Source organism: Festucalex cinctus, chromosome 12, assembly GCF_051991245.1.
Source record: "Festucalex cinctus isolate MCC-2025b chromosome 12, RoL_Fcin_1.0, whole genome shotgun sequence".
NCBI classification, from domain to species: domain Eukaryota; kingdom Metazoa; phylum Chordata; class Actinopteri; order Syngnathiformes; family Syngnathidae; genus Festucalex; species Festucalex cinctus.
The window spans coordinates 4,108,825-4,126,165 of NC_135422.1; the positions used below are offsets into that span (position 1 = coordinate 4,108,825).

A 17,341-nucleotide genomic window follows, 5' to 3' on the forward strand; every position below is an offset into this window, starting at 1 on the left:
AACTTGTCCAATCATTTTATGCAACTAATAACATTTTATGCTACACTCAGTTATACTGTGAAAAATAACCCATGTAACTAACTGAAATCTTTTAGCAACATACTTAAAGAGAAAGTTAGCCCCCCAAAAATTGTTGACAATATGCTCTATGCATCCCCACAAGTCTAAATAAGGTATTTTGGTTAATATTGTGTTAGCGGAATATGAGTTAAGCAGCAAAATTCAGCAGTTTTATTTACTATCAGAAGGCTGCCATTTTGCCTTGCTGTCGAGTGAAAATGACATCATAGCTCAGGTCAGGTAACAACCAATCACAGCTCTGCTTCAGAAAACAGGTGAGCTCTGATTGGTTGTTGCCTGAGCCTTGAGCAACTGTGATGTCATCTTCAGTCGACAGAAAGTGGCAAAATGGCCGCCCCCTAAGATGGATAAAAATGGCTGGATTTTGCCTCATAAGTCATATTCTACAAATGTAACGCTAAGACTAGTGAGGTTACATATAACATATTGTCAAGAAATGTTTAAGGTTGACTTCCTCTTTCAGGTTTATCATGAAAACATTAGTCAAATAGAGCCCCAATCTGGACATGTCTCATTCATTCAGTCTGTATTGATGAACTACAACATGTTTTCTACTTGACACTACTACTGTGAAAAACTAAAAATACTGTTTTGTTGGATAGTGGACTCAAAAAATTGAATCATCGTCTGCTTAGTCGTCTGCTGTTATTTTCAAGTATAATTCAAAGAAGAACCACATCATACTGTACTTTGTCTAATGTCTATTAAAAGCATGGTTTCCTTCCACTTAACCGCTTCTCTGCACACTCCAAAAATGAAACATTCACACTTCAGTTCCTCACAATTGTGGTTTAGATCACTGGTCCACAAGCACCTGTTTGCGGCCTGGTGCCATTTAGTAATTAAATTAAAAAAATTTGCGGAACCTATGCATCAGCCTCCCACCCCATAATAAAGTAGGTAGATGCAGTTTTCTTTTCTTTTTCAAAAAAGCTTAAGTAACCTTAAAACGTAACAGCCTGGTAACCAACTTCCCTGTTACTTCTTAACTTGCATGAGGTTTGACAGTAACATCAGCCTGATCCTCAGTCTGGTTGTTTTCAGGTGCCGGCTTATTGCCAAAGTTCCAGTCGACTGGGTTGAAGAGCTGCATGGTCTTCTTGTAGGTCCAAAACGGATTCATGATAAAGGTGAGCAGAAGCAGGCCGACGAAGAAGATGATGCGTAAGGCCAAGGGGAAGTGCTTGTTGATCACTTCCCAGTTGTTAATGCTTGTCCACCAAAGGTAGTAGGTTAGGACAATGCGACAGTGGAACATGTGGATCATCACCCATTGGTTGGCTTTCCAGAACATACTTCTGGCCCAGCCGGCCTAGCATAACGAGAGAGTACATTTTAAAACCTGTGCAGGATGTCACAATTTCATCAACAAACAACAAAGCAAATGCAGAAAAAGATCACAAACAACCAATCACAGTTCACCTGTTTTATGAAGGTGAACTGCGATTGGTCGGTCGTTCTGAGCCCTGAGCAACTGTGATGTCATTTTCAGTCACAGTAAGTGGCAAAATGGCCGCCGCTGAGATGGATTTAAAAACGGGTGGATTTTGCTGCTTAGCTTAATTCACATTCAACAAATGCAATATGAATCATATTGCCATATTTAGACTAGTGGGGGCACATGAGAAAATATTTGGGTTGACTTCCACTTAAATGTAAAAAAAATTTGGTTGGATTTGACTTTGTGAAAAGTATCTTATTTCATGAATCGCTATGTGTAATGTGTTGATATGAGATTCACTTTTTACTAAAATACTCAAATAAATGCAATTTTCTCTAATATTATTGAAATATAAAAAAAAAAAAAAAAGTTTTGTTTTTTTTCCCCTGATACCAAACATTAGTCCACAACAAACATTTTTTTAAAACTTTCTTTTAGGGATAGGCAATAAATTAATTTGATTCATCTTCATTTTTCAAATCAAATTGTTGAAAATTAGCTGAATCGAGGTGCATATAAATAATACACTCTTATGAAAAGCTATTTTTTGTACAAGCTATGAATGTTAAGTTTACATTAAAAAGTATTTAAAATCAATATACATACAATATTATTATCTGAACATTTTGCTCAGGATTTATTTTTGAATAAATGACACCTTTTAAAAAAATGTTTGTTGGGTTTATTACGTTGATTAAAAATCATAATCATCCAGAATTAGATGCCTATTTTTGGCCATATTTCCTAGACCTACTTGGTTTTTATTACCGTTCAAAAATTTCAATCACAGACCATCACATGTTGAGTTTTATATTGGCATTTTTTGCACAGCTCCAAAAAGAGCATTGTGGTTTGGGACTTTATTTGTTTGTTTGGGTTTTTTCCCCAGCAGGAAGTGGGACTTTAGTCACAATTAGTCAAGATGGAAGGACAAAGGAATTCTTCCCTTCCCTATATAAAAGCCACATACAAGCATACAATCAACTCAATGAAAGAATCTCAAATTGCAACAAATCAACAAAACACAGACCATGCAATATATATATATATATATATATATATATATATATATATATATATATATATATATATATATATATTTTTTTTTTTTACCTTCAGAAGCATCCAGGATATGCAGGTGAATGGTGTGCTCATTTCCAGCAGAAGCACCACCATTGGCACAAAGTGGCCCATGGAATCTGACATCACTCCCCCTCCGTATCCTGCCAGGGCGAAGAAATGGTGCGTCGCCAGGGCGAGGTCAAGTGACCCAAACACAAAACTGTAGGCATGAAATGCTGCATTCTCAAACACAAAGAACCCCGTGGCTGTGAGCATATTGAACCATGACCAGTCCTCCTGCCCACTCGCTATGTTTCTGCTCAACCTTGAGTCCTGAGTCAGCGCTTTGAGACCGGCTACTGAACTCTGGATGCCAAATACTGCGCGGGTAGCTGCGAGGTTCCAGAAAACTTTCTCTTTAGCTTGCAGGCAATTGTACGTGGGGGATAGTGTTGAAGACAGGAAGTGAGCGAGGAGGAAGACTAATGCATAGAAGGCAAAGCCCAGGCCAATAAGTTGGAATCGAACGTTCCATGGAAAGTATTCTGCAATGGCCTTGGTGGTGGCCTCAGGTGGAGGTAGCTGCTGTCCAGGATCCATGGTCGAGAGAACACGTAATAGCTCAGCTGCTTGATCGATACATGATGTGCCGGTGACCTGCAAGAGAGGAGAAGGCATCATATTGGCTTTTAAATGATTTATTTTTCTCAAATCAACTGTATTCAGAAAACTTGTGGTCCATAAAAAAAACACATCCAATACACAATAAAATAAATGATTTAAATATGTAAGAATAAAGAACAAAAAAAATATTAATTTAAAATAATATTTAAAAAAAGACTGGTATCTCAAAGAACTAAAACCAGGATTTGACAGCAGCACAATGATCCAATTCTGAGAAGCATTCAAATGGCATATAAATTTTATATTTAACATCCCCTAACAGTGCATGAAAAGTATTAAATGCACTACAAAATATTTCACTTGCACCTTGGCCTTCCAAGCAATATGCACATGCAGTCATTTTAGGCACACTTGAGTTTATGGATGCTAGACTTTCTGAATTTGCTCACAAGGGAGCAGTATACAGAGGAGTACAATATGCCTGAAACAACTTAATGAACGTTCACCGAAGACTTGTGGAATTGTCATTCTCCACATGGAATAATAAAATTCATCCACAGCTCTAGAAAATAATGTATTTCGAAACCCATTTAGAAATGTGTTCGCAGGCAGAGCATCTTTCTTTAATTATTGTATTATCCTCTGCTACTACTTGTACCTTTCTTATTTGTAGCTATATGTTATGATAATTGCAATCAATACTCAAAATGATGCGAGAAAGTAGATTTGCTATCAGTAAACATTAACTTCCGAGCCAGTCAAAACTGCATCAAGCTAGGCGCGTTCAAAACACGTATACAAGAAAAACAATATTACAAACTAACTAATAATACCTCGTGGCATCGGATGAAACTCAATAATGAATTTAAAAGACGTTGGGTACTTACTGTACATTAGTGATGTTATTCGCATTGGCATTTACTCTCAAGTCACACGACTTTAATCTGGTCACGTGACAATCAAACCGGAAGTTACGCTTACTTTGGATTTTCGAACACCCCATTGGACAAAATATGTTACGGCTTGCTTCCTGTCTTCTAGTCGACGATTGAGAAAAAAATAAAATAAGTAAGTCAACGTTTGTCATTTACAAGCAACCCATAATTATTATAGAGTCTCTGTAATCATTTCGATTCACGTTTTACTCATGCATTTTTAAATATTTAGGAAAAAACAAACAAAACCTCTTTGTTTTTCTTCTGCAAACAGGCACAGCACAGGCATTGCAACGCTCTCATTGCTGGAGATGGCAAAGGGAGAATCAAGTGAAGTAAATTCATTTTTTCTAAAATACAATTTATGAGAGGTTAGGTAACTTAAGATAGAAATGCAATCGACTATTTTCCAACAGCTGTCAGCAACCAACGAAGTCTTGCAACACATTACCATCTGGTGGTATTTTGTCGTCACTGCAGTGCCTTAAACGTCATCAAAGATTTCATTGCACGCGTTCCTGATTTCGTAAGTACTTGTAAACATTTCATAAACATTTAGAAAGTGCAGTGTTACCAAATGCACCAAACACATTGTGGTCATGACGCATTTTCCAGAGTCTCTAAAAGTGACATTCGTTTTACAGCCGATAATGTTTCTGTTTAGTTTTAAGTTGTGTTTTTTGAATTTAATTTCATTATAAGTAGATCATTACAGCATCGATTTCAGTATCGATCATTTTTATAATCATCCCGCTCCTAAAATGTTGTATTTTTAATTGAACGACAACGACAAATCAATATAAAACGTGTCTTTGTGTTTTGCGTTTTATGGAGACATTTATTGTGACAATCGACACATAAGGCACAATCTGTCGAAACATCAGAAACTTAAATCTTTTGTTATAGTAAAGTGTAACAAAAGTGTTATTTAAAGCCTTAAAAAAACATACTATTAAGTCAAATGCTTTAAATAACATGTTTCTACAGGAGGTTTGCCCATTAACAGTATTATTAAATGTAGTATAAGGTTATGCCAAGTGGCCCCAGACTGTGACTTACAAAGTCCTGTTTGTTTCCGTAGTGCTATATGTAATTTGTTGAGTCTGATTGCATTTGCTGTCAATGCTCTCCCTGAGAAGCCCGTGGCATCTGTATGGCCTCTTGACACTTGTTGCCACTGACGTCAACCATACTTAATATTTTTAGGCCGTCAATCCATCTATCCTCCTGTTTATCTATTATACCGTATTCTGTTCAGGGTCATGGTGGACTGGAGTATATCTCAGCTGAAGTCCACTGTGTGCCAAATCCAGAGATGTGTAAAAATGTGGGAAAATAGTCATAACTAAGTGATAAAAGGGACTATGGAGTAGAATCTTTTGCTTCCCTTTTACTAGCCCTCTACAACCACGTATTTACGTAATTTCCCCCTTGAGATTAAATTCAGCATCTCCTCCATTGAGATTGAGGGATTTCTTCTTTCTCCCCCCCAAGTAGGCCATGGAGTTAACTTTAATGTAAATTGTACATTTAATTTACATTACATAAGCTAGTGCCCACGTTTTACTGTAGCTTTAGAGAGGACAGAAATAAGTTGATTAGAGCCTACAAACAATTACATTATTTATCTATTGCCTTGATGGCATTTGAAGTCCCTGTAAAGTGAAAATCAGTGTGGTTTCTATGATTGACAAGCCACAAAGGACTGAAAGGAGCGTATTCTTGACAACCCTGCCAAATATGAAGGGAACAAAAAAAATCTGCAAGTATATTAACGCTTCGAAATCGTGAAAAATCAAGCAAGCCCTTAATTGTCTCGGCTCTCAAACGCTGTGGGCATATCTACTGAATGTGTGAAACAACATCCCTGATCAGTTGTTGCTACTTCATTTAGCATCTTTTTAGCTAGCTGACCTCATGTTTGACCTGTCAACACGGGGCTTTCCACAACACAATGAGAGGTGCTAGCTACCAACTAGCTCATAAGCTAACAGGCTTGTGGGGTTCCTCTTGGCTGGCAGATGGAGGGCAAACTCATGTACAACGTCACCTCCTTGCTTGGGGATTTACGTAACAACAACACCGAGTTTTTCTGTTACTTGAAGTATCCAGGAAAAAGGGGTTTTTGGTTGTAGGCTTAGCTAGCTAGCTAGCTCTAGTTGTACAAATGGGCCTAGTCATATTAATGAAGAAAAGTTGTTGTTTTTTTCCCACCAATTTCGCGAGATAACCACTGCTGTGAATGATATATGAAAGGCATGGGTGACTCATGCTCACATTTTGGCCACATCTCAAAAAACTGAAATAGTGAAAAACAGTTTAATGCTACATCGCCACAATCCAGCACTTAAATTTACCGACTTTTCAACAGTTTTCTTTAAACATGTATTACAGGCAGGAGTGTTGCACAATTTTGGCCCCCCATAATAAACTCATTCACTCCCAACCATTTTCACTTAAGTGTTTTCCTGGATTTGACTGATTTTTCAAGACCCGCGAAATATTATGTTCTATTGCTATAAAAATATGGAACATACCAAAAGAGAGATTAGAGTCTCTTCTTTTATCAGGGAAAAAAAGTATATTCCTATATGTTTCCGCTGTGCAACAATTAGCAATATAACATAGCTAAATTTCATCGTTTTTCACAATTCTGCTTAGAACTGTGAGGATACAGCTTGTTTTAACATGGCCTGGTTGATCTCTTATACTCTGCTGCCACTCAACCGTTTTCTGCAGTAGAGAGACTGCATCAAAGCCTTCTCTATGCTCTGGAATTAAAAAAACACACAACAAAATATGTATAAATAAGTCTTTGGGACACTTAAAACATTTAAAATATGACGTATTTATCCGTTTTTGGGAGCTAATGAGTTAATAATGAATGCATGGAAAGGGGCGGGGCTTCACGGGAGGCTCCATTCACGTTTTTCACCCAGATTGACGCCCTTGGTTACAGGTATGTATTGTAACATATCTCTGAATTCAATTTACTGGGACTTGAAATATAGTATTGAATGTGTAAGTACGGCCAAGTGACACTTGCAAACATTTTATTGACTGATTTTTTAAAAACCCAATTAAGAAAAAGTGTTTTTTTTTTTCAACCAACATTAAGTATACTATACATCAACTGAAGAGGGGAAAGAGCAAGTGATTTAAAGAGGCTGCAAGCATATGTGACGAAGGGTGGGAGTGTTGCAGAAAGGCAAAGGGGGGGGGGGGGGGGGGGGGGGGGGGGGGACAAGCGGGTGGGTGCTGTGAAATCTGTTAACAGGGGAGCTCTGTGTGTTTGCTGGCTGCCTTGGCTGCTCGCCCAACTTGGCTCATTGTGATCAAGGCATGATCGCGGACTCCGGGCAGCCCTCGCCGCCGCCTCGGCTGCTTCGCGTCTGGACCCAGCCTCGCTATCAGCGCTGACATGGAAAGACCTGTGAGTGCCTAAATCTCCCTGCCCGCTCTCTTCCTCTGCCTCTGCCTGCCGTTGGCTTACGCTGTGTCGCAGATTCAGCTGCGGCTGCACGCGAGCGTTTCACTCGTGTTTGGGTCTCTCTGTCCTCACGGAGCTCCTGTAGGTGGCAGGACCGCATGGTATGGAGGACGCCTTGGCAGCTTTCTCTCTGTAGACTCACCCTAGTCTCTCTCGACCTGCCTGTCTGTGCCTCCACCATGCCCCTGTGGATGTTTGGTATTGTGTTTACACATTTACGTCGGCCTTGCAAAGAAGTCGCTTGATCAACCCAGAACGGTCCCCACAGAGACGAGCAGCTGAGAGTGTCGCTTGACATTGACTTTGCTGAGATTCAGAGTCGGTTCTCTTGCAACTATTCTCGGTGGTATGTCCTCATGGTGTGTTGTGTTTGGATTCCCTGACAACTAAAAGCAGTGCAGTAAAAACTCCTCACCAGCATGCTGCCTCCCAAAGTGAGTCTCAACTTTTCTCCTAGATTTTGCTAGTTCAAAGAGTCTTTTTTTTCCATGACTGAGATTAGTGGCCGCAAGCGGGAAAACCATAAGAATCTTTGCAATGTGATGGTGTGTGCACTTGCATGTAATATTACACAGAAGCAGCGACTTCGCTGCTGTCATCACTGCTCCACTACTTGAGCACTACTTTATAATCAGGGTAGGGATGATTACATTAAAAATCTACTTCGAATCGATACAATTATTAGTTACCTGTTAAAAATGGTTAGCAATGTAATCCAAGTACCATATTAAACTAATATAACTTAATATTTTTAATTACTTTTGGATTACTCCAATACCAAATATGGTAATGAAGACAAAAGGAATTAAATATAATATAAAATATAAATGGCTGGTCTTTTCGGTCTTATGAATGATTAATAGTATGTATAGTTTTGGATATAGGGATGGGCGAGTACTGATATTAGATATCGGTCTCGGGCCAATACCCGGCCTATTTCAAGGTATCGCTACTTGTATTTTGTGATCAGAAACTACAAATTTGAAATTAGATAAATAGAAAATTGCCAGTAATTTCATGCAATTTTAAGGGCAAATGTTATATTGTGATATATAGGTATTTCTTTAAAAATAGTCTCATTGTTATTTTATTTATTTTTATTTTTGTAATTGTACATATCAAAAGTACTAGTGGTATCAGTACTTGGTATTGGTATTGTTGACTACTCAAGAGTACCTAGTAATACCTGCTACCTGCAATGCCTTGTAAAAATTATAGGGAATTCTATAATTATATTAGGCACACAGATTTGATCAATAATAATCCAAACTAATCTAACAATATTTCATACAAAGTACTTTATATGTAAATATATAATCCACATTCCAACAGTAGCTGCAGGCAAAGCATCTCCAGAAAGGAAATTCAGAATTTAGACTGTTCACGAGCTCCAAACATCATCATTTCTGCAAACAGCTTGATTCCAAATATTCAAATGTTATATTTCCAAGTATGTTACTTTGGTCCAAATTCGATAAAATGTTTCACTGACCAACAATTTCTCAACCTGTTAGCTGTAGCTGCTGTTTTGTAGTTGCTCATGGAATCTTTGGCTAAGGAGCCTATAATTGCGCATGCCCTGCTTGCCACATTCATAACATTGAAAAGTTTGGGATGTCCTGCATGTGCATTCTCCGCATGTAACTGAGCTGCATAATGAACGCTCCATCTGTGACTCAGTGGGCATGTGACTGTGTGCAATCACATCAGCCTTGCACATTCTCCCCGTTCAATGGGCTATCTATATATATATATATATATATATATATATATATATATATATATATATATATATATATATATATATATATATATATATATATATATATATTAGGGGTGTGAATTGCCTAGTTCCTGACGATTCGATTCGTATCACGATTCACAGGTCACGATTCGATTCGATACCGATTAATCCCGCTACGAATTTATAAGTCGATTGTTGTGATTTTTTTTCATTCAAATTTAGAAAATACTAATCAGTAAGCTTGTAGAGTGTAAGATTTATATGAAAATGTATTATTTATTTCTGAAATTTCAGTCTTATAGAGGTTGTAATCTGTTTCATGTTTGAACAGCATTAAAATAAAATATTAATGTTCCGTTCATATAACATTCTTCCATGCTCAAGGTGTGAATACTAACCCGAAGTCAGAAGTTTTGTTGAATATTTTTCCATTAAAAATGGAAGTTTAAAAATCGATTCGCACACACACAAAAAAAAAAAAAAAAAAAAAAAGAGGCAATGATGATAAGACGTTGAATCGGTAAGGCTACCGAATGAACAATTTTGAGCTCTTAAAAAAAATAAAAAATAAAATAAAAAAAAAAGCGATTTTTTTTTTAATCGATTCGAGAATCGCGCGATGTAGTATCACGATATATCGCCGAATCGATTTTTTTAACACCCCTAATATATATATATATATATATATATATATATATATATATATATATATATATGTATATATATATATATATATATATATATATATATATATATTTGAAAAATGTCTGTCTTTCCAGACACCCTGTGACCCGACGCCCAGAAGAAATCATGAGAGGGACTTGGAGCTGGACAAGAAGATCGAGGCTCTCCGAAGGAAGAACGAGGCGCTCATGAAGAGATACAAGGTGAGAGAGAACAAGTTGCCTGCAGGCGAAGAGAGCTGCGCGCCATTGAGAATTTCACTTGTCCTAATTGAGGCGTTAAACTGAAGAGGCTCTGGATTTTGTTGAAAATGTTTGTCCTTCTTATATGCTTCCTGATTAGTTATCTATTTGGTCGAGTTGCCTTTAGGAGGTGGAAGAGGACAAGAAACGAGCGGAAGAAGAAGGAATGGCGCTGCAGAGTCGTAAGGGCAAAGCTGACGACCTCACGATCACAGTGAACAAGTCTACTTCTGTGAGTTGTGACGTTCATTTAAAGCACCACCATAACAAACCTATAGGAATATTTTACGACTTGTCGTCCATGATGTTGGAGCAGGTCAGTCGCGTGGTGGTGACCAAGACCTTTAACAGTGGCTCACCTGCTGGGAAAGGACTAGAGGAAGTAGGAGCGGGCCGGGGGGAGGATGTTATTCTGCAGGCTGCTGGCAATGTAAGCAGAGGGCACAAGAAGCAGCTCATTGTCACCATGGCTGGCAAAAAGGTGAGTTATGCATTATTTAGAGTGTGTCGAGAAAAGTGCAACGTAAATGCCGGAGGGGGTTTTCCCTCAGTGCACTAGTGGGCCATATAGAAACCACACATTTTCTAGCCAGATGTATGACAGAAATGCCATTTTAAATATGGACAAAATCCGTGCATACATGCAAAATATGTGTTCTTAATATTTTTCATTTTTTTCATAATGCTGTACATTTTTCAATGCATGTGTAAAAATCCACGATCCTAACACAACAACAAAAGGTTTAAAGCAAACAACAACAAAATAACCTCATACTGTGATTTTGGTTTTCCATTGCAAAAGGCTCTCATTCAATGATGGCACATACCTGCTGAACAGCAAACAGCATTTTTTTTCTCTCCACTAAAATCAACTCACTCAAAATGTAGATACAGTAGTTTGTTTGCATGTTTTTATAATTTACTATCAATTCATTATTTATTTTACATGTATTATTGTTGATGTAAGCACCCCCCCGTGACCCTTGTGAGGAATAAGCGGTCAAGAAAATGGATGGATGGATGGATTATTGTTTATATAATTTATCATTAGTACGTGCAACTAAGCCATGCCTGCCATCTAGTGGTGAATGGTGATATTACAATTTATTGTACTACTTATACTCATGGTTCAGCACCTGCACAGTAATATATTCACTTATTTTTTATTATTATTTTTTTAAATAATATATTTTCCAGGCTTTTCCAGGATTTCTTTCCTCAATTCCCCCTATTTTCTGTGAAAAACATAATAATTAATATTTATTGGCATTTTTTTTAATTGCTTTGGTCTGTAAAAAAAACAAAACAAAACAAAAAAATCACCTTTTTATTTTATTTTATTTATAATTAATCCTCAATGTGGTCATTGCCCATCACTGGTCTAGTCTTTGAGCGAGTATTATATTGAAATATTTCTTTTATTCTGTAAAATACAGTACAGTAAATATATATGCGAATGTCTCATCATCATTAAAAAACAAAACAAAACAAAAAAACACATCCTTCCGATCATACAATTCTATTGATTTTTTTTTTTTTTTTTTTAGCTCGAGAGCCAATCAGGCGTTGTTTAGGTCGGGACAAAACCAATAAGGGCCAATGGCAGATCAGAAACAAACAAACCTAACAGACAAATGGAAGCCGCAATTGATTCTCTTCTCGCAGAATTACTCACCGTTTCTTTGTTGAATTTGAACAGCGAGGGGCGTTTCGTGCATTTTCATCTGGTGTAAATGTTCGCAATGTCAGTCAAACAGTATTTGGATCTCGTTAGCTTTTGCAGCTGTACTTATTAAAGTACCGTGACAGTGGAGCTTGGCACAGTTATGACATTACCAAACTCTTTCTAGGGTAAGAGAGTGGTGTGTGAGAAGCCTGAGAAGAGGCCAGACCCCCCGTGTCTGTCAGATGTCAAGAGCCCAGCTGATGAGTCACACGCTGGCAGCGCGGAGGCGGCAAGGATAGGAAAACGACCGGGTCACGTGACCAAGTTGGACGCCACAGCACAGGTTAGTTGCAGACTTCAACTCTTCCCTGACGAGGCATTTAAAAGGCAGCTCCCTCTCTCACGCCCTGTCCGCGTCCCCTCCCATACGTCACCGAGCTGTTTTACATTGAGGCCAGACTGGCCACGCCCCTCCAGCAGTGCCGCACAATGGCTGGCAGACAGGCAGTTTATCAAGGCTGTTACTGGCATGGGACAAGGATAGGGAGGCTATTAATACTCGCCTGAATTGTTGAGCTGTATAGTTTCAATTCATTGCAAATGCAAAAATAAAAAATAAAAAATCCTAATACATTTCCATGAAACTGTGGAGTAGCTCAGGAGATCCTACATCATTGTTCATAAACCAAAACCACAACAGGCAGACAAATGAATTAAAGTCAAACACAACCTGCTCAAGGATGTTGGTTGACCTCATTGTCAAATAAATTGTCATTGTCAAAATAAATAAATAAAGAATGAAAGAACGTTTTTCTCATAAAACCTTTAAAGGTACTTTTTGGAGTTTGATATATATATATATATATATTTTTTTTTAACTCATGACCGCTCCCTCTGGCCGAAAGTGTAACTGCAGCCTGTGTGTCAAGCATTTTTTTCCCCCCCAGTTTTCTTCGAGTTTGGGCTGTGCTCGAACCCGCCCTCTTGTTTTTTTGTTGTTTTTTTCAGTTTCCATCCCAATTGCCTCGTCACCCAGACTGGAATCGGCTTTGAATTTCCCGCCCTCTGTCTGCTGACGTGACATCATGTGTGCATTGTGTACGAGAAGAAGCGCGTGTGCAGTTTCGTTCTTTCGGCCACAGGTGGCAGTAGCGATTTGAAATTCAATTTTCTGCGTTCAGCAGCTTTAATGATGAAGAAAAAGTGAATCGCGGCACAGACGTACCTATCACATCTTTTTGTACATTTTTTTTTATAGCAATCTTACTTGTCACAAACATGCCAAAGAAATAAGTAATCAGCGAAAGCATTCCTCCTGCACCAAAATCGAATGAATATAATTGTAATGACCACCAGTGGTTCTTAATGCGCATTCACCAAACCTTTCTTTACTAAAAAATGAAATGTGATTTTTTTTTTCTTTCAAATCCAAGGCATATAGCATTTACTAGTGAGAGTAGCCTTTCCAAGGAATCTAGCTCCCTTAACCTTGAATTCAGAAAGTGTTGCGTTCTAGTTATACTAGCTGTGCTGGACTAGAATTGCTGAACTTGACATTGCAAATCATGCACTTAAGGATGCTGACTCCCATCAACCAATTCGACTCTATAGCGCTCTTTAAAACCACCACGAGATGGAAGCCAGGGCAGCAGACATAATAAAACAGCAGAAGCCCCAGAATTGAACCTTGTGGAACACCATACGTTCCGTTATACATGTGAATTCATTTTGCACATATTCATCCGACCACTTTCTTTTTATTTGCTTGACATAGTATGAAGGATTATCAAAATACCTCATCCTTCATAAAATCGTGTGGGCTGCTAACAGGAAGTTGCAAATCGTATCAACCGGCCCATCACTAAACTGACCCGCACAGCTGATCCTCATCGCCGTCAACGGTGCCGTCTCAGGAAGTGGCACCAGGTTTATTATTATAGTTTTGGAATTTTCATTTTAGTTAGTTTTTGTTTTTTGTTTTTTAAATTTAGTTTGTTTTAATTAGTTCTCAGGGTGGTCCTGATAGTTTTTTTTATTAGGGATGTAACGATAAGCGCAATATCGTGATATCGTGATACTAAAACTGCCACAATATCGTCGTCGTCATGTTCACGATATTTAAATGCAACACATCTGTTAAAATAGTCAGGTTGATTTCTATTTGTGCAGTTCTAGCACCCTCTGGTGGCTAGTTTTTTTTTTTAGTGCAATTTAATTTTCATGAGGGATGTTTTGGCCCTTCTATGTTTAAAATCTACACTAATTGTCAGATGAAGGGGAACGTAATATGCTTGTGAAACAAGTCAATATGTGGAGGAACTCAATGTGTGAATGCATTAACAACATAACATAATAATAATTTAAGTCTACGTCTAAGGTTCCATGTTTTTATAGCAATAAAACAATATTTTGTGGGCCTAGAAAAATCAGTCAAAACCCAGTAAAACAGCCGGGGATGAAGTGAAGGGGATCGCTTCTATGAAAATGGCTGGGAGTGAATTAGTTAATGACCAAAGACTAAAACGAACGACATTTTTGCGATAATTATAGTTACCGTAGTTTGAATTAGTTTTGTAAACATAAAATGTAGTTTCAGTTTTTTGTTTTTAAAAAAAAATCATTTTCGTTTTTATTTTATCTTGTTAACAAATTGTTTTTTGAATTTTAGTTTTGTTCTTTTTGTTGGTTTTTGTTAACTGAAATAACCTTGGGCGGCACTAAAATACGAGTAGAGCAAGTTGAAGTAACGTGATAAATCATTGTGCTGATCATGTTGTTTTCCATTCTGTCCCTTGATTTATCTCCTGCGCTGAATCTGCACTTGAATAATTGCCTGCGCTCCAGTCATCTGTCTTGCCGTTTCATATCCAGTGCTATTGTACAATGTAATGTGCTGTACTTTTGTCAACAATGAAAAATACTGCAGGTAGTCACTCCTGTTTTGTCTTTTTGTGTGTGAATAACTGCATGAAGTTCACTGTCCATTTCTCGCCGTTAGTGCTTGGAAATGAATGACTGAGAAAGGGGTGTGTCTATCTGGCAGATTGTAACGTCTTGGAATAGGCGACTGCTGTCGGTTCGCACTGAAGTGACAATGGAGGCGAGTGAGAGGAGAAACCGTCCGCTTCCAGCCTCTTATTTCTCTCTCCTTAAGTGGTCTGCTCTCCTCCAGCACGATTGTGTTGCATCGCTCACCGGCCTGAAAAGGCCGATTTGATCTAATTAACATTCGACTGCTTTCTCGCCATGAAAAGGCTTATTATGCAAGCAAAAAAAAAAAGAAAAAAAGAGAGGCCTGGAGTGTTGCCAGGAAAGGGTCGGGAGGCAAAGAGTGTGAGGACAAATGACAAAAGAAGAAAGGAAAGGTAGAAGAGACTTTTCTTTGTGTGTGTGTTTCTGTCAAAAGTGGATTTTTTGATGAGGGTTCATTTATGATGCAAACTGATTTTGCAGCACAGGTGTGCTTTCAGGAATGCAAATACAATTTTACACCTTTCAGTTTTAGCGGCTCGTCCACAAACTGCTGTGACGATGACGTCATTGCAGTGGGAATTTGCAATTAGGTCGCCCCTGCTATGGCGCTATTAATCCACTTGAGCGCAGTGTTGGCCCTTAAATCTTAGCCTTCTTGATTTGATTGCAACATTGATGAGTCTCTTTTCGATAGATAGATAGATAGATAGATAGATAGATAGATAGATAGATAGATAGATAATGTAGCTAGCTGGCTAGTTAATTTAGCTAGCTGGCTAGATAATTTAGGTAGCTAGATAAGCTGTACTGTAGATAGATAGATAGATAGATAGATAGCTGGCTAGTTAATTTAGCTAGCTGGCTAGTTAATTTAGCTAGCTGGCTAGTTAATTTAGCTAGCTGGCTAGTTAATTTAGCTAGCTGGCTAAATAATTTAGCTAGCTGGCTAGATAATTTAGCTAGCTAGATAAGCTGTACTATAGATAGATAGATAGATAGATAGATATTGTACGGTTTTATATTTCAGGTGCCCAACCACAAGGATTGCACGCTTGTCAGAAACAGAAGAATGAGAGCAGGTCCACTTTTTTTTTTTTTTTTTCCCCTGTTGTTGCGCATGTGCGTCTTGCAGGGCTAGCGTGTCAAACGTCGCTGGAGTAACTCATAGCTGTTTCGCTGATTAGCAATAAACAGGCTGAGCGGGGAGGGAGGAAGCGGAGGCAGGGCTTCAAAGGCCCGCTGTGCAAAAGTGATGCCAGTTGTGCCCCTGTTGCTTCTCTGCACCTTCCTGAGGGATGTTCACGTTTTGAGATTTCAGAATGAACCTAAAATGCACTATAACCTTTGGTGAACTTTATTCAAATAGAATTAGTAAATCAATTAAAAAACAAACAAACAACTATATTGCTCTGTTCATATTTTGAAATCACGACACCAAGATGACATGTAAAAATTGATCAACATCGCCTCACCAATGTGATGTTTGAAGCAGGATGTTCTCAGAGGCAAGTAGGTGATCGCTGAACTGAGATTGTCAGAATGTTATCAGCAGGTTGCAACAGTGATGCAGAGAGACTGGAAGAGTCACAGATAGGCATGTCATGGATCAAACACCTTGCTGAATTTTGCTGTTTAGCATCGTGTTTAAGTGTATACTGAAACTGTGCAATATCAGATTAAGATGAGCCGTAAATGTGAAAGTGCATTTTAGGTTCACCCTGAAATTATTGGCTAATATCCCAGCTTTTTGTGTTCTTGTGAATGTAGTAGTCATATTTCATTTGGTTTGCTTATTATTAATCCAACAACCTAATTTTACATTGATCTTTGCTATATTGTGATTTTATTCTCATCAAATATTATAATTTTTATTCTTGTAAAATTTGCCACAAAAATCCCACCCAAAAAAAAAAAGAGTAAGTTGTCGCTGTGGAAAACACCATTTTTCCCCCCATTTTAATTTGTTTATTTTATTTATTTTTACATTTTAGGGATGAAACTGAATGCAGACATTCACTTTGCTATGTGGAAAAACACTTATGATGCAGACATCCCAAAAATGTTTAAAAAAAAAAAAAAAAAGAGAGAGAAAGAAAAAATGGACATACAGGTTAAGTGTTTTTCACTTATGCCCATTCATTTCCCCCATTGTTATTTTTACGTTTTTGGGATGAAACTGAATGTAGACATCCCAAAAAACGTGTTTAAAAAAAAAAAAAAAAAAAAGGGAATAAGTGTTTTTCACATAGCAGCAACAAAGTTGTTAACAATAAATATCATAGGGAGAAAATGTTATACTGTTGTGAGTACTTTAAACAAGTGGATCTCAAAATTCCCATGCAGATGCATACATTAATTATAATAAAAGTGTATTTGTTAATAACACTGCTGGTTGATTC

General features: G+C 37.9%; 2 protein-coding genes across 9 annotated transcripts in view; one reads left to right on the top strand and one right to left on the bottom strand.

Annotated features, from left to right (window-relative positions):
• cln8 (CLN8 transmembrane ER and ERGIC protein) lies at positions 1 to 4,557 on the bottom strand. Of its 3 annotated transcripts, none has more exons than XM_077538899.1 (3): positions 4,393 to 4,557; positions 2,636 to 3,241; positions 1 to 1,393 (listed from the first exon to the last, which is right to left on the bottom strand). In XM_077538899.1, exons 1-3 carry the CDS (start codon positions 4,486 to 4,488, stop codon positions 1,067 to 1,069), a joined length of 1,029 nt encoding a protein of 342 aa, XP_077395025.1. In that variant the 5' UTR covers positions 4,489 to 4,557; the 3' UTR covers positions 1 to 1,066. The 3 variants fall into 3 exon arrangements, with proteins under 3 accessions (XP_077395025.1, XP_077395026.1, XP_077395028.1); XM_077538900.1 differs by lacking the exon at positions 4,393 to 4,557 and adding an exon at positions 4,096 to 4,201; XM_077538902.1 differs by lacking the exon at positions 4,393 to 4,557 and adding an exon at positions 4,042 to 4,085.
• ccdc9b (coiled-coil domain containing 9B) overlaps positions 4,197 to 17,341 on the top strand; it is a 27,074-nt gene continuing 13,929 nt past the window's right edge. Inside the window, exons 1-8 of one of the 6 annotated variants that reach the window (XM_077538894.1) lie at positions 4,214 to 4,276; positions 4,418 to 4,478; positions 4,560 to 4,669; positions 7,484 to 7,576; positions 10,157 to 10,264; positions 10,431 to 10,535; positions 10,620 to 10,784; positions 12,154 to 12,312. In XM_077538894.1, the coding sequence (XP_077395020.1) occupies positions 7,565 to 7,576; positions 10,157 to 10,264; positions 10,431 to 10,535; positions 10,620 to 10,784; positions 12,154 to 12,312 (549 nt within the window). In that variant the 5' untranslated portion in view covers positions 4,214 to 4,276; positions 4,418 to 4,478; positions 4,560 to 4,669; positions 7,484 to 7,564. Of the gene's footprint in view, positions 4,277 to 4,417; positions 4,670 to 7,483; positions 7,577 to 10,156; positions 10,265 to 10,403; positions 10,536 to 10,619; positions 10,785 to 12,153; positions 12,313 to 17,341 lie in introns of those variants that run through there. The other 5 variants (XM_077538895.1, XM_077538897.1, XM_077538896.1 and 2 more) reach the window with 5 other exon arrangements.